This window comes from Lates calcarifer, linkage group LG21, assembly GCF_001640805.2.
Source record: "Lates calcarifer isolate ASB-BC8 linkage group LG21, TLL_Latcal_v3, whole genome shotgun sequence".
Taxonomy (NCBI): Eukaryota; Metazoa; Chordata; class Actinopteri; family Centropomidae; genus Lates; species Lates calcarifer.
In genome coordinates this window covers 11,621,151-11,646,347 of record NC_066853.1, presented here as the reverse complement: position 1 = coordinate 11,646,347, position 25,197 = coordinate 11,621,151, and the positions used below count along the sequence as shown (strand labels likewise).

At 41.4% G+C, this 25,197-nt stretch overlaps 2 protein-coding genes across 7 annotated transcripts in view; both read left to right on the top strand.

Annotated features, from left to right (window-relative positions):
- rsrc1 (arginine/serine-rich coiled-coil 1) overlaps positions 1 to 14,448 on the top strand; it is a 111,173-nt gene extending 96,725 nt beyond the window's left edge. For 3 of the 4 annotated variants that reach the window (XM_018693976.2, XM_018693975.2, XM_018693977.2), the window contains exons 8-11: positions 4,822 to 4,878; positions 9,235 to 9,341; positions 12,281 to 12,388; positions 13,935 to 14,448. In XM_018693976.2, coding sequence (XP_018549492.1) covers positions 4,822 to 4,878; positions 9,235 to 9,341; positions 12,281 to 12,388; positions 13,935 to 14,027 — 365 coding nt within the window. In that variant the 3' untranslated portion in view covers positions 14,028 to 14,448. The remainder of the gene's footprint in view (positions 1 to 4,821; positions 4,879 to 9,234; positions 9,342 to 12,280; positions 12,389 to 13,934) is intronic. The other variant, XM_018693979.2, reaches the window with a different exon arrangement.
- A 921-nt stretch (positions 14,449 to 15,369) lies between these two features.
- mlf1 (myeloid leukemia factor 1) lies at positions 15,370 to 23,707 on the top strand. 3 transcript variants are annotated; one of them, XR_001962933.2, is made up of 8 exons: positions 15,370 to 15,585; positions 16,466 to 16,628; positions 19,704 to 19,748; positions 21,302 to 21,385; positions 21,488 to 21,616; positions 21,873 to 22,032; positions 22,249 to 22,458; positions 22,589 to 23,707. XR_001962933.2 is itself a non-coding variant. In XM_018693984.2 (8 exons), exons 1-8 carry the CDS (start codon positions 15,539 to 15,541, stop codon positions 22,653 to 22,655), a joined length of 834 nt encoding a protein of 277 aa, XP_018549500.1. In that variant the 5' UTR covers positions 15,381 to 15,538; the 3' UTR covers positions 22,656 to 23,707. The 3 variants fall into 3 exon arrangements, 2 of the variants coding, with proteins under 2 accessions (XP_018549500.1, XP_018549501.1); XM_018693984.2 differs by having other exon boundaries at positions 15,381 to 15,585; positions 22,249 to 22,387; XM_018693985.2 differs by lacking the exon at positions 19,704 to 19,748 and having other exon boundaries at positions 15,381 to 15,585; positions 22,249 to 22,387.
- The last annotated feature ends 1,490 nt before the right edge of the window (positions 23,708 to 25,197 follow it).

Below are 25,197 nucleotides of genomic sequence, written 5' to 3'. Positions count from 1 at the left end.
TAACAGGGTGGTCAGACTGCTGTGAATAGACACACTCGCAGACTTTTGCAGGTCAAAGTGCTGGCATCCTGGGTGGCTGTGGCCATGTGGTGGCCCCTGCAAGGTTTGTCATTAGACATCAGAGGTCACTTAGAGTGTGTGTTAGGGGAGGGGGAGTATATGTGCTTGTGGGTCTCTTTTTTTAAAATGTGTGTGTGACAGTTGTGTCATTGGAATGCCTGAAATGAGTCCGTGTGTGTGTGTGTGTGTGTGTGTGTGTGTGTGTGTGTGTGTGTGTGTGTGTGTGTGTGTGTGTGTGTGTGTGTGTGTTGGGGGGCTTTGGTGGTAGTATACTGTGTCCTGAAGGTATTGCACTTTAAATTTTTGCACCACTGTGCAAAAAAATGTGAAAAGAAGGTCATCACACAGCATAGAACTACCAATACTTTGGCCGAAATTTACAAGAGCTATTATTAATACATAATGCCTAACAATAATTTTAAATTAACACATGACACACTGTACTCTACATGCACTCAACTCATATATGATCCATTCATTCAAGACTGTCATTGTAGAGACACTCAACTCGTTAGGCTCCGAATAGATCATAGCCACTTGGGTTTCTCAATTCAAATCTGTGTTTATTTGCTTTTAAATGGGGATACAAGAAAACCATGTTTGCAAATATTGCACTCCTCTGCAGCTTGTTCAGTGACAAGCTCTGCCTGTGACATCAAGACTGGTCAGATGATCCCAGACTGGAGAGAGAGTGTAGGGAGTTGGACGTAATATGTATGGGATAGGGAAACAGTCAGAAAATGTGAAGGGGATGGGTCTCTGCATTAGAGCAATACACTGTTTTATACCTGTGCACACATAATTAGGGTGCAGTAACAGGCAGTTACACACACACCAGTACAGCTGACAGAAATCAAACATATCAGGACTGACTGGACATTATAGTCACGCAACTATTCATGCATTTCTTTCCTGTAATTTAGACCATGAAGGAAAATAATTTACATTGAAGAGTTTTGGATTTACATGCAAATGATGATGTTACCCTCGTTTTGTTATTTTTGCATGATTTCCTCCAATAAGGCAGAATGCAACAGAAAAAGGAGGGTAATATATCACACAGTGCCAAGCTTATTAGTCTACAACTGAGGTCAGAAAAGGAGGAGGTTGGGGGGCATTTGCCTAATTAATTACTGCTCAGATACACTCACACACACACACACACACGGCCATGACCTTTACTAATATAGTTTGTTGTAGACCACACGAACAGGAGTCTCCCTCCCTCTCTGTCCCCTTTCCCTCCATCGCCAACACCCACCCACACACACACACACACCCTGTCAGGAGCCAGCAGAGTCAAAGAGAGAATCAATTACAACCCAACTAAGGGGAAAGAGTTGGTTTCTTGATGGCTACATGTCAAGAAAGACTGTAGGTCATGAGGTGCGTGCGCCTGTTTGTGTGTCGACGTTCATGTGTTAGTGCATGTGAAAATCGAGCCCATTTCCTGGATTCAGATTACATCATTTTCATTTTAAAGACCTTGCTCCAATTAAGTAATTAGTTGCTTGGTGTTTTCTCTAATTATAGAGTTGTTCATAAAAGAGCTGCTGACCAGCCTGGGATCGACAAAATGAAGACGACTGCACTTTTTCCTGCGCGCACACTCACAGGCACACACGCACATGCGCACAGCCCTAGTTTAACTTGAAGTTAATTCAGTCAAATGCTTGTTATTTCTGGTAAAGGGCAGGGCAGGACTCTATATTCTAATCACACTAAAACAGCACTGTGCTTAATAAAGAGCTCCTTGAGTCTCACAGACAGATAAGCTATACCTGTACTGCAGGTTATGGGACAGTGAGGCTAGTATGAGAAATTAGTTTAAGGTACATGGTCCTTCATCTATGTGGTGTTTTACATTTTTCCATTATCTTAATCTGTACTTGACTATTTTATGTGTCGAAAGTGTTTATTGAACCAGCCCTTACCAATGAGTATCTACTTATAAATGTCAAAATGTAAACGTTTATTCCCACTTCCTAAAGTGACATTCTAGGGATTTGTTGTTCTTGCAGCATGCTGACAATATCCTATGTGTGAGTGAAATAGCAAGACTTACCAAAGCAGCTAAACTCTGACATAATTTAATGAAATAAAAGGAAACTAGATTTAATACAGAATTTCAGAAATGCCACAAGTCCCCTTTCGAGCCTGGCGTCGACAGAGAAAGTGGCTGTGATCTTGAAGATCTCACCACTCAGCCTGTGAAAGCTTCACTATTTAATGAGATTCTGTGATGCTGCCCAGGCACAGGACATCGGCTAACACTCATACTGCTCTCTTTCTCTCCCACACACACATACACACAGGGCGAGAGAAACACACATCCACCTGGTTTTAGTTAGCCCGCTATGTTTGCAGTTAGCACCGTACAGTCAGGTCAGCAGGGGCAGTCAGGTCTTAGCTAGAATTTCAGATAAATAGCTGATTTATATGCAGTGAATATACAGTAGATGCTTTACTTTACTTTGTTTGCACTAGTTTCCCTGAAAGGTAGACCCTTGTCCCTGGAAATGAATACATTATTTATACCCATGATAGTGATAGGTCCAGTGTCAACAAGGCAACAATAAACATGTCGTCCCCTGATGAATGGTAAACTCTCCATCTGAGCCAATTACAAGTAAATACAGTATGTTAACTTTTTTGGGCTTGTAATGCAAACAGTGCATTTGAAAGTGGGAATGTAGCATGCGTTGCATAATTTTCCCGAAAATGTGTCTCATCAAAGTCTCATAAGTTATGTCTGAGGTTTGCGTGACACGCACATGAGCAAACAAATAACATAGAAGTCCTGTCAGTGCAGTTTGATGGCAGAATCAAACAATTACATGCATCATCATTTCTTATGAATACAGTCTGTGGCTTCAGATATTGTGTATGATGGATGGATAGAAGGACAGACTGGGGCCAATCTGTCGTTCTTCCCCATGATTTCATTATGGGCAGAGACAGAAAGAGGCTAAACACGTGCATTTAATCGTCATAGAAGGATTTTTTTAGTACAGATGTGGAGAGTATACTGGCAGAGTAGCTCAAGCAGGGTCAGTTGAGGAGAGGAAGTTGAGAGGAGAGGTGAGCAGAATGGGGTTGAATGACAGAGGAGAGAGAAGGGGTGAGCAGGCAGGGATGAGTGGAGATGTGGAAGGAGATAGCCAAGCATGGCGCGTGGCTGCCATGTCATCCTGTCATTAGCAGGTTGTTTGGGTCTTTAATTCATCATTCAGACCTTTATTGACTGGAGAGTGGGAGATCACTATCACTAGGAGACACTAGAGGAGCGTGTGTGTGTGACACTCAGCCACCAGCTGCTCTTCATTTCCTGATGCCAAAATAGATATCACATAAGATACCACATAAACCTATCACATGCCATATCTGCTAAGGTCAAATAATGCTCAAGGCTACATAAATGTGATCATATATGGTATTTGCCATTAGTCCCATTGAACTTATAGACCTGACTGAGCATTAGTGATGTGTGACAGGCCTGTGATGTCAGCGACAGGAGTCGACAGGACGCAAACTCCACAGAGACCAGTTGACACTAAGATAACAAGGTGAGCACCGCAGGGGATCACTTGGCCTGTGTGTGTGTTGGAGGGTACATTGTTGGAAGACTTGGGTTATCGAGACATGTGGCCTTTCTGAAGGGGGGGATGGGGGTAATATATGAGTGGCTGTGCGTATTGTGTGTGCGTGTGTGTGTGTGTGTGTGTGTGGTGTCTCATGGGAACGCACATTAGACTGGCTTAGCCACCTGCTCTGTCACTGGACATCTCCCTCCTCGCACATACACTTACAAACACATACATACATATATACACACACTCCTCTGGGACACACTCGGGACATCTGGCTCAGCCTGTCAGAATTCTCCTTCATATTGTGTGACCTGTTGACCCGGCCGCTACAGGCATCAGGCAAACATCAGCGTCACATCTTGTCATTGTTGCAACCCCGCTATTGGCGATTTGCTTCCTCACGGACAACATACAGATTCACACACAGGGGAGAGGAAACACGGTGGTTTAGCTTTTCTTGGCATGTGGATAGTTTTGATAGTCCAGGTGTTTCTCTGCTTGCCTCCTTACTCATACTCCTGTGTTGCTCATCTGTTTTTGTCTGCTCTCATTATCCTCATCTCGTCTCTTCCTCTCTCTCTCTGTATCTCTCTCTTTCTCGTTCTTTCTCTTCTGTCTCCCTTACTCACTGACGTCTCATTTTTCAGTGCCTAAAGCTGCATGGTATTAGTTATGCAAATATTGACGTGGCGCTTTGGCCTGCTAGCTATCAATTGAAATCAGCAAATCGATGGGCCTAATAGCTGCTCATTAGCCACTTGATGCATTTCCAGGGCTAACATCAGAACCTGTCAGCAGCCCCCAATCAATACAGTCTAAAAGTATTACCTAACCAAGGCCCACTGCAGACACCTTTTTAATAACGTAAGTTAGCTATTTGGCTCTCAGTGTAGAAGTAGAGCAACCATTGAGCCGACTTGATGGTTCTGGGCCCGAGTAGGACAGGGTTAAACTTCCCTGTCGTATCAACAAAATATCTCATTAGCAGCAACATTTGCCGATACCAAGCAGACACATTAGGTTTCTTAATTTATTTGTTTTAATGTAATGGAAATCTCATCCGCAAAGCAAAATGTCTTGCAGACAGTCATTTGGTGCTGATAATGAAATCTCATCAGTTGGATTTTAATAAGTAACCTATTGTTTCATTTTTTTTTCTGTTGTTGTTCAGTCCAATTCCCAGGCATGCGTTGGAGCAGCCGGTTGTTTGGGCCTGGAGAATCATACAGTTAAGACTTTGATGCAGCCAGGATGCTGCTGCTGAGAACAGGGCCAGACCGGAGCCCCTCTATCGCCCCTAGCACACAGTCCTGCTAAGCTTAACTCAGCTGTTTGATGCCAAGCTCTGCGAGTGTGTGTCTGTGTACATGCATGTGTGTGTGTGCGTGTGTGTTTACCCAGCTCAGGGGTTACATAAACAAGAGCAGCTAGCCTACAGGTAAGACCCACAGGAGACCAGCCAAGAGAGAGAGTGAGATGGAGCGCCAGTCTCTTACCTTGGCATTCCCCAGGTGTTGTCGCCATTGTTGAAGCTGGATATTCACTAATGAAGGGCGAACTGGAAAATGACTAAAGGAGATAGCACAGAAAGTTACTACACTCACACACACATTGAATACACTCATACACGTGTGTTAATATAGTTAAGTTGGTGGAGGCAAGCATCCGTGTATGTGTTTGTGTGCATCCCTGATGTATCTGGGGCTGCTGTAAAGAGATGGGGAGAATGTGGGCGGATGGGGGATTGGAGGCGGAGGCTGGCAGCGGGGCAGTTGGCCGCTGGTGTAGAGAGAGAAAGAGCGGGGAAGGGGATTGGAGGGGGTGGGGGGGTACAGCGGAGATAAATCATTAGAGAGCAGGTTATTGGAAATGCAGGGAGATAAAAGAGTGAAGAAGCCAGTAATTGCCTTAAAGATCAGACTACAAAGCATTACTTTGGATTTTACAAGGCCAGCCAGCAACAAAAGAGCAGTAATTTATGAGCTCAGTGTAAAAGAATAGCATAATTACATTAAAAATTAATGCTAATGAGGGCTAAAATGGGGAAGGTGGTTATTATGAAAGTTTGTATTCATCTTCCCTGGGTTGAATGATGGCTAGTGGCTTGATTAATGGCTTAATTTCTATCAATTAGCAGGCAAAAAAATCTCCACAGAGACGGGCCTAAATTGAGCATTGAATTACACATCTTTACCGCGGTGCAGGAAGAGAGGTAGGGTGGGGGCAGAGGAGGAGGGGGGAGGGCACATTATTGAAACCTGGGAAACCAGGAGATGTTGCTATGTGCAAGCATAAGCATGCCCACGTGAAAGCTGGGCATGGGTTACAGAACTCTGATAAATGTTTATCCTCATGTGTTCGAAGAACTGGAGTTTGTGTCATTGTTGGGTTTGCAGTAGGCAAACAGAGTGTCAGTGCTGCTGCTCAGAGAACACAGAAAAAAAATTACATTTAGGACAAATCTTTGTGAATTTTAATCTTTTTCTTTGACAAATTGAAAAAGTTATATGCTGATTAACCGGCCAAATTAAAATGAGTCACCTTTTTTCTGACACAAGTCCTAAATATGTTTCTTGTACTCACACTATCCGCCAATAATACAGCAGCACAGTTTGCCCTTTCTTTGCTATTCATTTTTAATACATTTATTAAATGCCTTTAAGCTTGCTGTTTGCCATATAATTCCAAAACACTGTCAAAGATTTGCCAAAATTTGCGAGACTTCAATAAAGCAAGCAGTTAGTTTTCCTTTTAGTTATTTTTCTCCACACAACAAGTGCTCCGGTAATTTAGCTGGCACGCTAGTGCACTCAATTACTGGAATTAATCAGTAGCAGCAATATATTCAGCTCGGCTGCTCTTGATTGACAAACTGTAGACCAAAGTCAAGTTTACAAAGACAACACTGCCATAGCCTGAGGCCTCTGCTCGCACATGGACATGTGTTGTTGAACAGCTCCCTCTTCTGACAGGGACATGTAACTGTGACACAACACTCTCATCTTCAAGGCTGAAGGAGATGAGCTGAAATCTGTTTCCATTGGCTGGTTTGATTTTCTCTCCTCGTCTCCTGGTCTTAATCAATGAAGTGGACAAACAGCTATTTAGAGAGAACAATAGCCTATTGATTCTGAGTCACTCATCAGCACTGCTGTCTGTCCAACTAATTTCAGTAATGACACAGCAAGTGAGTTTTCTGACTCCCTCTTTCATACACACCCACACACAGATAGGTGTAAACATGCCAGGACACAAACACATGTTAACATACATTGCTCAGTCACAATCCATAAAAAAAACTAAAAAGTTTACTGATTGAGTTTGATCTCGTTTCCTGGATTGTGGTAGTAGGTTTAATGCATTTCAGCATCCAGACACAAATACCACAGAGAGATAAAAAAAAAAACCTAATTTAAAGCAGTGCGTACTGTACATTTAATTGTGTCTGCTTTTGTTTCTTTTGCTCTCTGTCTCTCCCTCTCTGTCTGTTTCTCTTCTGTCTCAGCTTTCACTTTATCCTCCTCTCATCACTGACAGAGAAGCGTTCCTAATGCGGTGACAATCGAGTCGACCTGTTAAATTAATTTGCCAGATAATGTGTCAATATTAAATATCAACTTTGACCTCTCCAAGCTGCAGAGTGCGCTCGCCCAGCTAGAGTATTGATTTTTGTCTGCCTCTAAGCTCGCTAGGCCCGCACTCAAAGTCCATTATTTTTGATTTTCTCATGAAATACATATCTTTTCCCGCTGACATCTGACAAACAGCATATGGAAGTCATTTTATCTACCAATAATGTGTTTGTCAAAAAGTCTGAGGTCTTAATGGATTCCTGCAGCACACACAGACAGCCCAACAACAGACGGGCCTGCCAAGGAGATGCTAGAAGATATGGGCTGTGTGTGTGTGTGTGTGTATGTGTGTACATGTCAGTGTGGCGGTTTGTGTTGTGTTTTTGTGTGGTAGTGCTTTATGTAGGCCATTCATGCTCAAAGGACAACAGAGGGTGGATAATTGAAAAAGTGAATAAATTGTGCAGAATTAATTGTTGGCCAGTCGCAGGCGTTAGTTTTCATCCATACACTTGCGCGCTCACACAGCTGTACAGCGAGCGTTGGTGATAGTGGTATGAAGGACAGGCCACAGTCTCCAGGAGGATATTAGGCCAGTGTTCAGACTTCATCTAGCAGCCCAGTCAAGGTAATGACTATTTTTGGAGCCGCTTTGCAGTGAGTCTCCACTCACATCTTCCCGCACAGGATGACAAGCTGATAGTCTGTCATATAGGAAGGCTTAATTCCACTTGTCACTCAGTTGTCCAATTCTTCAGTGCATTTAAATCAAAACCGAGTTTGTTTGAGTGCTATTATGAACTGTAATAGGGTGTGTGTGCCTTTGGTGTGTGTGTGTGTGCATGAGATAGCATGTGATGCTTTGCTGTGAAAGCCGGAACAAATATTCATTTATTCATTAAATACCAAGGCCATGAAGATCTGTTGTGACACCCTTTTCTGTAGCTGCTAATGGATTGAATTAATTCCTGCTATTAGCTGCAGTTGCTTGCAGTGTGTGTGTGTGTGTGTGTGCGCCACAGTATACTGCATGTACAGATTTAAGTGAGCCATGAGTGCGAGTGCTATAAGTATGTAAGTTTGCAAACACACGTGTCCATGTGGGAGTGCTCGTATGCCGTTGTTCTTTGTGTATGTGTGAGTGAGTGTGTGTGTTCCCATTTGTGTACTTGTTTTCATGACACAGCCTACATCAGTGGAGCAGAGGAACATGGATGTCTGCTGGATTGACAGATAGAGAGATGGGAGAGTGCAGGAGAGGACGGATGGATGGGGGAGAGAGGGATGAATATTGACTGATCAGTGGAAAGATTGACAGCCAGAGAATAATGGGAGCATTCAGACTCTGTCATTTTTTTTTTTTTCCTTGTTGCTAACTTTCCTGGCACACCTATTTTTGCCCTCCTACGCTACAAAGACTGCTCTTGAATTCTTGAAATGATTTATTATCTGATATGCAGAATCCTGATGTGTTTATATCCAAGAGTAATTTACTAGAAACCCTTTCTGTCTTTTTGTTTGATTGGCCGAGCCGGAGCAAAATACTTTCTGATACATGAAAACTGTATGAAACCTAATCACATTTAGTCGCCATAATGAAATTCCATTGCAGTGAGTTTGTGTTCATATTTTGATTATTTTAGAATGCATTATCTGAGTGTAATTCACTGTCTGGCTATTATCTTGTTAGTATTTTTTCCACTTACCTTTTGTACTAACTCTATGCCCTTGGCTAAGCAAGAGTTCTTTTCGTGGAGGCCAAGATTAAAATAGGGGAATATCAGATATTTCATATTACAAGTGTCAAAGAACATTATACAGAGAGAGAACATACAATCAACTAAGCCCAGTCCAAATGGAATCTGGTGCCTTTCAGAACATGACAAGGGATGGCTGACCCTCTGTGTGTCTGCGTTCGTGTGTGTGTGTGTGTGTGTGTGTGTGTGTGGTGTGTGTACGTACATGTGCATGCTTTTGTTCATAGCTTCCCTTCTGTGTAACATGTGTTTCAGAGGGAACTTCTCTGGAGGAGCAAGTGCGAAGGATAAAGGACATTGAGGCCATCGAAAGCGATTCCTTTGTTCCTCAGGCTTTCAAATCATCCAGGGATGATATAAAGGTGCGTTCTGTTTCTCTTTCTCCCCCTGCCCCTCACTCTCTCTATCTTTTCACTCTGTCTCTTATTGAATTTCCCTCTCTGCAATGCTGTGCCGTCTGTCCAGAGACAGCCCAGACCAAATCAAACATTCCCATTCAGCGCCGTTTGTTCCGACCTGAGACGGTTTCATCAGACGCTCCACTGTTCGCCGCCTCCAAAGCGGCAGCACCCACACAAAAGCCACAGCAGGCAACAGCCATCCTCTGTCTCTCTCTCTCTCTGTCTTTCTCTCTCTCCCCCCTCTGGTTGTGCAGATGCAGACAAAACACAGAAGTCATTATTGAAATGTTGCAGTCTCTGAAGAAGCAGGAATTAGATTTGTTGGGGCTCATGGCTGTTTTGAAAAGATAGGCGACAACATGTGACAGCAAACCTACACAGACTTTTGGGACACGTCTTGGTGAGTTTGTCAAAGGTCAAGACCCATGCGGCTGCAACTTGGACTGGACTAAACCAATCTGCCCTGGCCTGGACATACTGCACAGATTGCACACACACAGATACTGGGCCTTCCCTTTCTCAGAGTGTAAAGCCACATTCACACACTGAGCCCCCTACTTTACTAGAGTTCATTTACTTCAGTCATTTAGTCTGGTAGCAGCTTTCATTGTTCACACTTACAGCAGATCTCCTATATGGCAAAAATGACATTTCAAGTTTTCTTACGTGAGTTAACTTAGATTTCTGCTGTAAAATCACCTTGTAAAACAAAAGGTAAAACAGAATAATTCAGATTCTAAAGAAAATATGATTCAAAGTACAAAAAAGGGACCTGGTTCTGTAGTATTTTAATAAGTATCCTTTTTAAAGAACAGAAGTAGTTTAATGATACATAATTTGAAGTTTACACTATTTTATTTACAGCAGCTCTTCACTGGTTTTCACTTTAATCTCTCAGGTATCATCCTCATCATTAGTCAAATATTACTTATATATCCAGACGATTCATGCTTACATGGGAGGATTTCAAAGTCTTTTAGCTTTATCACATCTTTGGCCAAAATGAAGAGAATAATAGCTAGATAAATATTTACAACCCTATTAAATATATCTTTGGGTAATTTGCCACTTAAGAAACTGATAGTTAATTAACTCTTTTTAAAGTATGTAGTACTAAAGTTGCCTATTTGAGCATTTTACTGAGAATATATGCTTAGTTTATTTGGTTTAGTATTGATAACTAGCTATGGGTTTTGACTGAATAATTTTTAAGCAATGATTAATGAGGAGAAGCTGCCACAGTATATCTTTTAGGGGTTTTTTTTCTATTTCAAGCAAACCGCATTCATTAGAAATGTATACTCAGCATATCATTTTCAAGAATTGTAATGACCAGTTATGCCATCTGATATCTGGCACATCACCATACTTATTAGGCAGCGTGTTTTATATCTCGCTCACTTTTTGTATCCTGCCAAATGAATTTTAAATAGATCTTTCCAACTGGGTAAACATTTGCTCTGGGGCTGGTATTAGGAGTCTTTGAAACATGAATGGACTTGGCAGAGTATTAATTTTGTTACTTCTTCCTCATCAAGGAGAACAGGCCATCCGTCCAAATATTGGGCTTATTATAGCTTTAAGTCATACCTCCAGGGATGGGGGAAGAGTCATTCTAAGTATCATATTCCCTGCTATCAGTTTGGATTCTACAGATGGTGACATGAGGGGGACAGAGAGCCTTTATCTTTACTTAAAGTCCTTTTCAGAAACATTCTTTGGGCTGTGACTGTAACAAAATGTGGATAAGGTTGCTGTTCAGCGGACAAAGCTAACCTGTCACAAGGCTGTTTCTTCTAAGTGTATTTTCCAATATTTTGATATTTACAAGTTTTAGTTTCAGTAATCACCAACATGAAGAACACCTAATACACTTTAGCTTATCTGAAGCTAGCCCCCTCACACTGAAACTGCTGGGTTAACCCAATGACACTCACTCACACAAAATATAAAGTGGATGAGATGAAGGGTGAAATACAGCATAATGCTCAAAGTCTCATGTTCTTCTTACATATACAGATAGATGAAGCAAATGACACATATTTATCAGTTCTCTGCACTCTGAGTTTACTGCACAGGTCAGTCCTTCACTGCCATCTGCTGGACTAATGTTATATTGCATTTCACAATTCCTTTCTGTGTCCACTTCCATGCCACAAAGTAATTGTGTGTAGTGTGTATTGTATTTGTATTTGTATAGCATATTTTTCAGAGCTTGCAGTCAGTGTGTGTATATTTTATATCAATGAGACGTCCATCAAATTTTGGGACAGCAAAATATTTGCTAAAGATTTTGTACTTTTTTTCCAAGATCTTTGTAGAGATTATTCAAATATTTTCAAGCCATGAGCAGTGCCTCCATTTCCTTTTGCACTGCGGGACAATTTCAATATGAGCAGCACACTTAAAAAGTACAATCAGTTGTAGTGTGCATACTAACTTTGTGTGTGTGTGTGTGTGTGTGTGTGTGTGTGTGTGTGTGTGTAGTACTTAATTTTGTCAGTTTTCCAGTGTGGACACAGTACATATAGCACATACTCAAAACCAGAGAATGATTTACAGTATGGACTTGAGATACAGATGATATTTCATTTTGAAGGACAGAAGTATTTCTGTTCCTATACACATACCATTAACATGGTAATTTGATAACATTAGAAACAGTAAAATAATGTTTACTGTAGAATCATTATTGCTTCAACCTTTATTTCAATATTCTGAAAGTGCTTTTCTTTTTTAAAAAAATTTGCTGTCACAGTTTGTTAGTTGCATCTCCTATTTATATGTATATATTAATTGTGTTTCTGTATGTGTTTTGGTAACCTATTTAAATACTTGAATGTGCTCATTTTAATGTGAGTGTGATATTTTTAATATTTTGTGTATTTCTGTGAGTGCAGACTGAACCGGCTGAGGTGAAGCAGGAGTCAGAGAGGGCAGATTCTCAGGAAGTTACTCTTCCCATGTCCATAGTCTACTACGACAGTGACACACTTGCCCATCCCAGTGTAAGTTCTCACCTGTGAAACCCTTTTACTGTAGGGTTTAGGTTTTTCTGTTTGCCTCCATGTCACACCAAGCAGTCCTGAAGTCGTATAACACAAACTTTTTAAAACCTTCTCTCCAAACCTCAGGCACAGATGAAATTGATCTTGCTTCTTGTCATGTTTATCTTTTGGTACCTTCTTGTTTTTATGAGTATGGTGCTTGCCTTTATTGATTGGTGAACAAACTTTGTAAACTTTTCCTATGAAAATACTGCTTCTACTGACACCACCACCACTATTTACACCACTCCTGTATATTCTGATGCATCGTATCATACAGGACTCTGCAGTATAGCAGATTAAAGCCTCCTAACATCACCTCCTCCCGTGCCTACAGACCAATGATGAAAAACGAGAAGGAAAACTTTAAACTCCAATAACGCTCCCTGGGGCTTCCCAGTCATCTATCTCCACTGGGGAAACTAAGTTATGCCCTGACGTATGCAGATAACCCCCTCACATACACACACTCACACACACTGTTACACACACACACAGAGCCCTCCAGCTCAGATGCACACACAACCTCATACACAACCTCAGACAGGCTGATGTATGGCAGCAATATGCCCCAGGCAGGCCCCGACCCCAGCTTCAGCTCCAGCTCCACTTCCAATTAGAACAGATGAGTCCCATTAGCCCAGCCCAGATACTGTCATCCCACACACACAGCCTCATTAGCACCCTGACACCAGTGCAGGGCCGACAGACAAGAACTCACTGGTGTTGAATCTAACACACAGATAACATGCAGTGCAGCTGTAAGCGGCGTGGGTTAGGAATGAAGGATTGACGTGGCCTCTGTTGCTCCACAATCTGCATAATAATAGACACATATCATCACGTAGATGCACAGTAGATACACATAGCCAACATGTCAACATTATCTCTCACTCTTATACAAACACCCACAGTGAATATAGAAATAATCTTCCAATCCCCCCCCCAAGTCTCTGTGCCTTGCTCCACAGTCTCATAGTCATTCTGTTACTTCCTAATAAACAGATGCCTTCATTCATCAGACACTCGCAGCAGCAGTTTTTATAGCCCTCTTACGATCAATATTATTACCGTTGGTGATGTACTGCGATGAAGACAAGTCATGTGTAGGCCTTTTCTATCACCAGACTAACACACTCCCAGGCCCACACAACTAGATGAGTTATGATTAAAAAGAGGTTTTTCTCATGTGCATTTTGAAATGACTAAGACTAAGATGACATGTAACTGACTATGACTCTGACTTCACTCATGTCAGCGCTGTGACTCCACACTCAGGTCACATGGGGGTCAGTGGTCAGTACTGCCAACTGTGCTCATGAACTAATGAGGATACATAGCTAATTCATTTCTGTCACATTCTGGATAGATAGATAGATAGATAGATAGATAGATAGATAGATAGATAGATAGATAGATCCCGTTCCCTTCAGTTGTGTGATCCCTGTCCTCATCTGTACATTTGTTTGTATGCTTACTAGCGTGTCCTCTCTACACTGTCCTGCAGTTGTTCATGGACAAGGAGAAGGCAGAGGAGCTGTGGCTCAACAGACTAATCTCACTGCGACAGGAGAGGCTCATGGGAAGTCCTGTGCCCTGAAAGACACCAGAAACCCAGAAGATCCTTCCCATTCCCTGGACACTTTCAATCCAGATCCAAACTGCATTCATTCAGTCAAGATTGCTTTTATCATATCTGAAATCCCATCATAATCTGTCTTGTTTTAGGACATCTTAATGTTTCTTACCTTCCCCTTCCACTAATTATTCTTACCTGTTGTAAAACTCTTGTGAGAACTCACGTAAATTAACAGTTTTTGGTCCTGACGTGCTTATTATTTTATTGATGTTAATTCAGTTGAACAGTCTGCTGTTCTTTATTTGTCTTCATTTATTTTTAATGTTGATCTTGCAGTCAGATGAAGCAATATGTTTTACCATCTAGATGCCGCATTTGATACATTGTTGCCTTTTGTAATCAACAGTAAAATAAAAATTGCTGTGATTTTTTTGAATGAAAACTGTCTTGTGCTGTTGTGGGTGTATTATGGAGATAAACTTGTGACACTTGTTATGTTCTTAAAGTAAGAAATACTAGTAGTATCTTGAGACAGATACAGATAAATGAGTCACCCTACCATACAGTAACTCACAAAAAGTAGTTTGACTCAGTCTGAGGTAACTTTATCTCTTTGGTCTGCATGAGGATTGACTTAAGACTGTAGTTAACATCCTCTCACCTGCTCTTAACTTTGCTGTTAAATATATGTATATATAGTATTCACTTATTTATGTTTATTCAGTGTTGTGTCTCAGTTTGAGCAGGGATTTGAGGCAGTGTAGAGTCACACTGTGGCCTATTTGTGGAACAGCCAGATGGTAAATCTATACCGAGTCTGGTACACTATGTGTCACTAGCCTACCCTGCAAATAGTCAATGTTGTAATGAAATAACAAATTAGAAAGCACAAATGATTTGCTAAGGCAAGCACACACATTAAGCTTTGCTGTGTGAGTGCTTGCTTGGAATAAAATGTGTGTGTATTATTAAACCAAGAATCGTGTCAGGATAAGTTCAAACTGTCATGAAACAACGATCCGGTGTCTATGTACATGTACATGTACATGACGCACTATTTTCTTGCCGTTAATCCTCCTATTCGTACTGGCTGTTAAATTGTGAACTTTTCCTTTAAAAACATTGATATGTCTGTGGTTACGAATTGGTTTTCACTGCGTACAGGCTACACCTCCCCTGTGAGGGTATGCTGGATAAGCACACAGCTAATTTTGCGGTGACATGCGCAAGCAAGATAAGAAAATTTGTGTTTTACAAGAAATTTCTAGAGTGGCGTTGTCATGGCAGCCACCCACAATATACAGCGCGCGGATAGAACCTGTTCGAAGCTCCGAATAACCAGCCAATCTGTGGGCCGGATTCTTATCACGTGGCCGGTGTTAGAGTGGTTGTAAATTACGTTCAATTCGATCTCTTCCATAGTAACGTTACCGAGGCTGAGCGGCAGACCGGGGACACCTGTAGTGGACACGGGATTATTTCTTGAAAATCTTTATCTTTGTCTTTTGTTTACAGCCTCAAAATCCGTGGAAATGTTCAACAGTAATTTCAGGGACTTTGATGACGACCCGTTCTTCTCGTGAGTACCTGGATTGCTGTGTTAAAGCTATTAACTCTAACTGCTATCAAAATGTTTTGGCTTGTAATGAAGGTTTTTAGAGTTGTGTTTTTAAAATGCGTCAGCTAAACTACGCTCAGAATCCGTTTATCAAGGGAATTTGTCACTTGTAAAATAATAAAATGTGGTTTCCATACACATAACATGTTGCATTGAGCAAACTTGAGAGTAGTTATATCAGTATTTTGTTACCGACCATATACACATGTACATTAGCCTTTTCAGTTAGATTTTAATCAAACTGTTACATACAGTAGAACAGCTGTTTAAAGAACAGACACAGATTTTTATGTAGTTCTGTTCATTTGATAATTTTTAAGTGCAATATTAAAATGCGAATAAAAATGTCAGGTGCGCCAAGGTGTTGCTTTATTATTCAAGTCCATGTACTTTACATTTTGATATATAATTCCCAGTATAATTTAGAGAAAGTAATTAGTAATTTTTCGTTTCTGAAAAACTACCTACACTGACACTCGCTGACACGCTACAGTCACTTTGGCTTATTGCATGAGTGAACACCTGCTGAGTTAGTGTAGCTACACTTGACCCGACTTCTAAGGCAAGTGTAAGGGTGGCTGAAAGTATTTTAGGGATGCTTCTTATTTCAGTGTGTTGTGTTCATCAAAGAATTTATCTTTAATGAGCTCCAAGCTCGTGAAGGAGTCATTCTCAAATATAGGAATTGAGTGCTTGGTGTTAAGACATTCTTTTTTTTTTTTTAATCTTCATTGACTTTCTTGTGGTTTGCAGCTGTTGGCATCATCTTGCAGCGTTGCTTAGAACTCCTGAGTGAATGCTGATGTTATCACTGTCTGTACTTCCTCTTCCTCTCTTATAGGGATCCATTCCGGGCTCACAGGGAACATATGCGACAAATGATGCGTAGCTTCTCTGAGCCATTTGGTGGGCCCTTAATGCCCAGTATAATGGATGGGAGAAGCCGTGGTCACGACATGGTAGAACATCCTAGCTCATCCCTGGCGCTGAGGGACGAACACAGGGTAAGAACATGCATTTCGAGGAGCACTCATTCTACAGTGTTGAGTTGTTTGTCTACTTGTGGACTCAAGAAATTGTTAATAAAACTCTACCGAGCATGTTACAGTATCCATATGTGCGTGTACATACACAACTGACTAACCCAGATACATATCATTTCAGACTGTATGGGATAAAGGATGAAGCCCCTGCTTTGGCAGTTCACTCATACACCAGTACAACCCTCTGTCCACTAATCATGGGCTTATAATTACAGATGAGTAGTGTTTGGAGGAAGTGCTAAAGTTTACTAAGGTTATAGTGGAGGCTGGCCACTGGCAGCATAACTGGAGCACCACTCACTGAGGTATGGGGTCATGTGAGTCTCTGGTTTAGAGGAAGGGCAACCCCCTTGGCCTCTCTGGACAGTTATATCTAGCCCTGAGGAGCCCTATTTATAGTGCATTGTTCCACTGACACACTACTTTCTTGCAAATACACGTACACACTTCTTTGACACTCACACCAATAGGACTCCAGAGAATTGTGCTCCACTCTGCTCAGATGAGCTGCTGCTGAAAATAACAGTTTATTTTCATTATACATGGCCTACTTGTCATAAAAGATATAGTTTGTCTTCAGATATAACTGCTTCCTCATAAGCTGTGGGCTTGTAATATGTGTTCCAGGTATAATGTTTAAAATGTACTCCTGGACCAGTTGTTTTCTCTGGAACATTTTGATGTTAATGATGCAGGCTTGTAAGGAAAAGCTTTGGTCTGCCATATTGCACCCGTTCACCTTTCCCAGATCACCCCCTCCACTGCTTATTTATCCCTGCTAAATCAAACTTAGTCCCTGTCACCTGCTTTAATCCCAGTACCTCATGAGAGCCTGTATATTTATCCTTGATAATGACTTTCATCAGAAGCCTAGCCTCAATAGCCAGCAATCTGCTTTCTCTTTATTAGCATCATGCCATTAACTATCTAATGCCAGCTGTGGAGGGGCTCTGAATACTTGACTAATGACCTCGGTGACAGTGGGTGAAATAGAGCTACACTGTAAAATCTCTATCCAAACAAATTATTTAATCTAATATTAGGAATGATGTTATGCTATATGTTTCATAATTTCTGTAGCCTCCTGATCCTTAAACTTCTTTGTTAATAGTCAGGAACAATGTACAGAAAACCCACCTTGTGGTAAAACACATGGAATCAAATATCTGAATTATCATAACGATCCACAGTTTTTATCACAGTACTCACATACATTTGTCTGAAGATAAGGATCAGTCTTGTGGTGCCCAGCAGTGGTTAAAGGACTAAAGCTCTGCTGTTGTGTTGTTGGCTTTGTAAAGGCATTGTGTACGGATGTCATGGACACTCTGTTTTCTCGTTGTTGCTCTTTTGGTCCATCTGTTTGGCGGAACGTGCCTTGGCAGTGCTGGTGCATTAGCAGCTAGATGACAGACAGCTCACTCTCATACTGTTCTCCAGTATCACAGGCACAAATGTTCACATAGAAATACGCACATAAACACACACATACAGCATTTAAAAAAAAACATGCTCAGAATCACAGTGTGCAAAATAATACAAAAATGGCACGCAGGCATGCATGTACACACTCACACAGAAATACACACGCATTGGCCACATAATGCTGGAAGGCTTGTACTTCTTGTATTAGCTTGCTAAGGATTAGATTCCCAGTGGGAAAATAAGCCCCATCTTACCTTCCAAGCCTGCTATGAGTGCTCACATTTCCCATTCTCTTGCCAATATCCACTACCTGGTTCATATCACCTTTCAGTGCACTCATTCATCTGAGCACTTGTTTATAAAAGTACTGTCGAATGACAGTCAAGCAGCATTATAAGTTAGATGTACTTTCTTTGATTCTGTGGAGCAGAGCTGATTTCATCTGTGTTGTAGTTTTTTTGCCCTTCATGTCTGTGTTTCCTCCTTCTCTGGGGGCAGTGTGAATTTAATCAGTTCCTAAACCTACAACAGCTTTACAAACATCAGTCACCATAGCCAGATTCAGTAACAGCACAAATTTTAAAAATGTTTCTGTCTACCTGACAATGATGTGTTTGCAGCACAACCTCACTTTTCCTTTTAAGTATGAATCGTATCTATAGTACATGTCCCCTAAGGTGTAATGCATAGCTCCCCCAGGAGCAGGAGCAACCTTCCTCAGAGGGCACAGTGGCAGGTTCAGTATCAGATTGAGAGGGAGATAGAATTAAGAATGTCAATCTCCAGTAGTCCAGACAGCCTAAAATAATGTGTTAAAGACCACTGGGTCTACATTCCTTATTTTGCACCCCCAATCTCTCCTCTGCTCAACCCCAGTCTAAATATAATGCTGGCAGCTATGTAACTGGCATTTATTAGTTCATAGATGCCACTCTGGGATAAAATTGGCTGTGAGGCTTCATAGATGCTGGTCAGGAGCGTTTTACATCAGCTTGACCTTTGAAAAGAGCTGAGAGAGCAGCCTTGGACTCTTCGACCCCCTGTTAGATCCCTGTCCTGACTGGTCTGCCCAGCCCAATGCAGCCTTCCTAGAATGAAGCTCAGTTTCAGTGTTAAACCCACGCTAATCTTTGGCAATGCGACCCAATTACACATGGAACACAAGTCATTCAACACCCCACTGATTATGCACAATACCCCTGCGAATACACACACATACGTGCACATACATAGCGATGGCTGTTGAGATGCTCATCTAGGGAAGCAAGGTCATAAACACCTGCGGTTTTGGCCCAGAGAACACAGTGTCTGACTGAAAGCTGTAGGCTGCCCCCTTCTCACTCGCCTGTCACTGCTTGGTGCCTGCACCCCATGAGAGTTCATGGCTGCTGTGCTTAAGGTCATGTGGAGAGCTCTTCGTAGCTGTGTCAAGGGCTTAGTGACCGATGTAAGACAACCTAACAACTTACTGGCAGCAGCCTCAACAAACATGCAAAAAGTCTACATGAATCATGGGTGTGTGGCAGTGTGGGTGTTTGTTTGTGTGTGTGACATGCTATACAAATGCAATACTATGTTATGTTGCTAAAATGATACCGTTTGAATCCCCAGGATATGAGCCGGTCATTGTTGCCCTTTGGCAGTTCTGACAGCACGGTCAGTCCCCTGATGTTCAACGACACTATGAATTTCTCATTGAAAGCCATACTGACCAGGTGCATGCTCTAACTCTATAACTGACTCTGTCGGTAAAGTGGTCACAGTATATCTTCTGCATTTACTTCAGATTCACACCATCACACCAATCCATGTCTACAATATTGTGTTATTTCTCATCATCATATTACCAGCAAAACAATTATTTTAACTCAGTGACAGTACCATTTAACTAGAAACCTAACTGGAGCTTTCCTGACTTTTTACCTATATCATACTCTTTGAGGCATAACACAACATCCAACATTAAGTCAACTCTTTATGTAAAGCAGATGTTTTCACCAAGGTATACAGCATTTTTTGTCAGCAGAAGCAAAGATAAGGAACACACCTGAAACAAACAATGGCTTTCCACAGGTCTGTCTACTTGCTCTAGTTTGCCAATCTTTACCCAATAGCAGGATTTTTTACAGGTACTAGGGAAGTCAGACATGTTGATGTGCCTTTCTTCAGTCCAGGATAGATTATATTTTAAGATGATTAAATTTAAGTGTTGTCCTGGGGCCAAAACTGCATTGCAAGTAACTGTGTGTTCCACATACTCTGTAATGGGGCATTAAGTTTAAATGTGGAACAAATAAATCACATTATGTAACTGCTATCAGAATAACAAGTAATTTGTAGAAGAACGCTTTGCCTACAAACTGAGCTGTCATTACACCCCCATCAAAAAAGTTCACACACTACTGCCACTCTTAAAAAATAATTCTTGTAGAAATACTGTAACCAGAATGAGGAATGACCACTGGGTTGTTTTCTGAAGTTTGCACAGTCTAATATGCACTGTTGTTCTTTAGACAAGATAATGACGATCTGTTTGCTGCTGTTGAAAAATTGTGCCCTGGTTCTTGTTCTTAGTCCAAAAAGTTACAATAATGTGGCCATAATGATCTGCAGTCTGTGGCTATCTGATGTATCTAATGTCAACAGGATGCTGATGACATCGCAGCATGCATGACTGACTCAAGTAGTGTACTGGGTTTTTCCTGGCTCAAAATGAGGAAAAGGTGGTACCTTAACAGTAACCTACAGAGACTCTCCCATGGGGTGCTTTGCATTTATATAATAATGTCAGTGATTAAATGCCCTGCAACTAATCCAACTTTTATCAAACATGCAGTCAAGTTGACTCATGTAACGCAGGACTTCTCACACGAGTTTTATTATTGGAACAAGTTGACCACCTTTAAATTCTGTATGAAGGAAAAACTCTGAACAAAGACATTAACACTGTGTGTCTTTGCATGCTGAACCTGGTTTCTAGTTTTGTTATGTATGTCACACACTCACATGTGGTGAAGTGATAAAATGTGAATGTCCTGGGCAGCACACATGTATGACACATTTAGTACACTGTACCCTGTGTGCGTATGTTTGTACACATGATGGAATCGTTTACGAGTTGATAATGCCTAGTGACCAGGTGGCATATGAGCCCAGCCTGTCAACTCTCCTGGCCTCTTGGATATTGATTTCCCTTTGTGTTTGTGCAGGACATGATGTTGAACCCTTTTGGCATGTTCGACAACATGATGTCCAACATGAGAAACAGGATGCAGGAGATGCATCGAAACTTTGTGAGTTTACTCTTGTTATGATTTCATTTTCCATTTCTTTTGTTTTGCTGCTTTCTCAGACTGTTGTGGCACCTAAACCATGTGTGTTTGTGTGTGTCTCAGGAGAACACGTCCACAGATTCAAACACCCACTCATTCAGCTCCTCATCAATCATGACATATTCAAAGGTTGGAAATGAGCCTCCCAAGGTCTTCCAGGCAACCTCGTCGACACGCCGTGCCCCTGGAGGGGTAAGTACCCTATCATATGTGTTACTGTATCATATCACACTGCATTAGAGCACTGGAGAAGCAAACATGTCTGTAGAAGACTCACTCACTCACTCTATCCTTTCCTGGCCTTTCCTTGTGAAAACATTATCGCAAGCAAACTTTTCCCTCAGTCGCTCTGTTCCATCAAGGTGTACCATAAATCATCTGGAAGGTCCTGAGCTTCTTCACGGACCAACTGATGTGTCTGATGGGTTTAATAATGTTTTATCACCAGATCAAGGAGACCCGGCGAGCACTTAAAGACTCCGAGAGCGGTCTGGAGGAGATGTCAATTGGCCACCACATCCAGGACAGGGGACATGTCGTTGAGAAGAAATACAACAAGAAAACAGGAGAGAAGGAGTTCAACCAGGACTTTCAGAACATGGATGAATGTATGTTGAAGTGATTGAGTCACTGCAGTAGCTAGTTTTCATATGTTTGACTCGCTCTGTGGAGTAGTGTGTGGTCAGGTCATACACATTCTGTGGATTTCTTAAGCTGACTAGCCAACTGAACACAGCATTATTCCACTATGAGGTCTACTGTCTAGGTCTTTCTAGGCCACAGCCAGAACGTTGCCTAATATGATCCTGATCCTCCACCTCCAGCTGAAGCACAGTCTTTTGATGACGAGTGGCAGCACAAGGTGTCAAAGTTCCAAGCATCTGGCCCCACATCTCGCCTGGAGGAAGCCCAACCCCGTGCTGTTCAGTGGGCACCCCTCAACGGTCCTGAGCATGCCCACAGGTCAGTGTGACCCACATGTAGTGTTGAGGACAGGCCAGAATCTGAAGGTCAGGATCAAATGACAACAACAAGTAGGAGACACTGATAGCAGACATACATACAGTACAATACGTTGATGAGTATATTGTTCTCATGTTTGGATACTGTAGTTAATTTAGCTTTTGAACTGTGATTATTTACTTTGTTTTGTGTCTTCCACAGGGACCAATCAAAGGGAAAGGCTGAGGGTAAAAGCAAGACGAAAGGCTCGAGCTCTAAAAAGCACTAAAACCATCTGTTTGTGTGCTTATTAAACTCTTTCAAGCATCATGCGGCACACTCTGGTGCTCTGTACCCACACACACACACACTAGTTTCATCAAAAAGATAGACACAATCAGAAGGCACTGACTCAGATTTTCAAATATCTAAACTATACATTTTACATTACTGCTGTCAATTTTCCAAAGCACAACACAACTGCACAATACAAAATACAACTTGATGAGAATTGAGACCTGCTGAACATGGCTGCATCATTTAACATTTATTCTACTTTTCCAGGGATGAAATTTCTAATCTCAATATGGATATTTAAATCTTAGCACAGTTTACACTTTAGTTTAAAAACATAAGAAAAAAAAAAAAGAAATATACATGATTTCTAATGTGTTGGTCATAGAACATGCAAAACCAGTGGTACAATACTTTCACAGTATTAATATTCTCAGTCACAAAACATTACAAAAAAAGGAACAAAGGCTCTTTAATCCCTCACATCAACCAGGAAACTAAAACCATTAGTATTTCTATGGTGGTTGTAGTGATGTTGAAACACATTAAAATAAACTCATACATAGCCACAGCTTATATTACACATTAACAGTTAAAGAGCAATTAATTTATATCATTCTGCATCAGATGAATAGAATTAGCTCTAGGTAAGGTATTCTGATGGTTTCATCTGTTTCTCACATTATGTCATTTTCATAGTGCAACAAGACACACAATTAGTAGTTGACTGTTTAAAATCCACTAATGCACTTAGGCAATGTCTAAATTGTCTTTTTGTAATTATCTTGTCTAGTACCTGATGTTCTAGATATATGTATTTTATCTGCTGTAATCTTTGTAAAAAAGAAAAATAATACTCTTCCCTTTTTATATTGTTACTTGTTTTTCATCTGCTGAACTCTGTGCAGCATGGCACAAACTCTTGACAACGTCTGGATTATTCTCAATTATTCGAGCTTTGTTCTTGTATATTTTTTCAAGATTTAAAAATAAAAAGCCTGTGTTAACACAGACTATTGTCTGAAAGTAAAAATGTGAAAATATTAAGATTGTTCCAGTGTTCTGTTTTTGATCAGTCCCAAACCAGGTTCACCTTAATATTCGCTGAAAAGGAAGAACAGAAGTTAGTCTCAACGTAAAAATGCTGGATAACTGTTACTGAATGGCTTGTACTGCCTAATATTAGTGTGGGCCAAGAGAAGGTCTATGAGAGTGTGAGCCTGCATTGTGATGAACCTCTTAGTGTGACTGTTTTCTAGTGACCCAGGGTAGTATTTTTGGATCCAAGCACTTGTCAGTAGCTCAGATTGGTCTGAGATGTTACACAGCTGCAAGCCCAACAGGCTGCCCTCTCACGTGCTTGTGTCAGACTTCACTAATCCCTTAGCTTCAACATATGATAGGAAGACATCGAGGAGCCTCTGACCAATACACACCAATCAGTCATAACATTATGACCATTGGTGGATGGAGTGAATAACATTGATCATCTTGTTATAACACAATGTTCTGCTGAGGAACCTTTGGTCCTGACATCATTTGGACGTTACTTTGTCACGTTCCACCCACCTAAATATTGTCACAAACCAAGAACACACCCCTTCAATGGCAACAACACTCCCCAATGTCAGGGGCCTCCCCCCGCAAGATAATGTTCCCAATACAGCACAAAAATTGCTCAGAAATGTCTCAAGGAACATGACAAAGAGCCAAATCTGTTGACCTGGGCTCCAAACTCCCCAGATCCCAATCTGATTCAGTACCTGTGGTACCTGCCTAATATTGCATAGGCCCCCCTCATACTGGGGGACCTATTTAAAATAGATCTGACCTGTTGGGGCTTGGACATGGGATTTCTGAAGATCTCCTGTAGTGTCTGGTACCTGGACATTGGCAGCAGATCCTTTGAGTCCTGTGGACTGTCAGATGGGGCTCCATGGATCTGACTTGTTCTGGATCATCCCACAGATGATCTGGGGAGTCTAGAAGCCAGGTCAACACCTTGGGCTCTTTGTCGTGTTCCTTGAAACATTTCTGAGCACTTTTTGTCGTGTGGTGGGAGCATTATCCTGCTGGGGGAGGCCCCTGAGATTGGGGAGTGTTGTTGCCATTGAGGGTGTGTGCTTGGTCTAAAACAACGTTTAGGTGGGTGGTTTGTGTCAAAGTATTATATATAAAGTAATCCAGATGAATGAAGGTTCCTCAGCAGAATATTGTATTGTAATAAGATGATGAATGTGTCACTTTTAGCTGTCAGTGGTTTTAATGCTATGGCTGATCCGTGTATAGCTCAACAAGGGTCCAAGTGCACTCCGTCCTCATTCGGTCCAGGAATACAGAGCTCAAGGGCAAAAGTGTGATTAGTGTTATGTTTCCTGTCTCCTAGTGTGTTTATGTAACATGGAAGACGAACCACTCAAAAGACCCTCTCAGGGTGTTGAAAATGAACTCAGTGAGTTTATACCTCTCATTTGTCATGTGATGGGAGAGAATAAAATTGGGCATTCGTGGAAAAAAAAATGAACCATTTAAACTTG

Bases quoted from the DNA above. Each gene is read 5' to 3' on its own strand.
- mlf1 (XM_018693984.2), top strand. From the start codon at position 15,539: ATGTTCAACAGTAATTTCAGGGACTTTGATGACGACCCGTTCTTCTC. The intron at 19,749-21,301 runs GTCAGTCCCCTG...GTGTTTGTGCAG, and splicing joins TTGGCAGTTCTGACAGCACG to GACATGATGTTGAACCCTTT. The intron at 21,617-21,872 runs GTAAGTACCCTA...TTTTATCACCAG, and splicing joins CACGCCGTGCCCCTGGAGGG to ATCAAGGAGACCCGGCGAGC.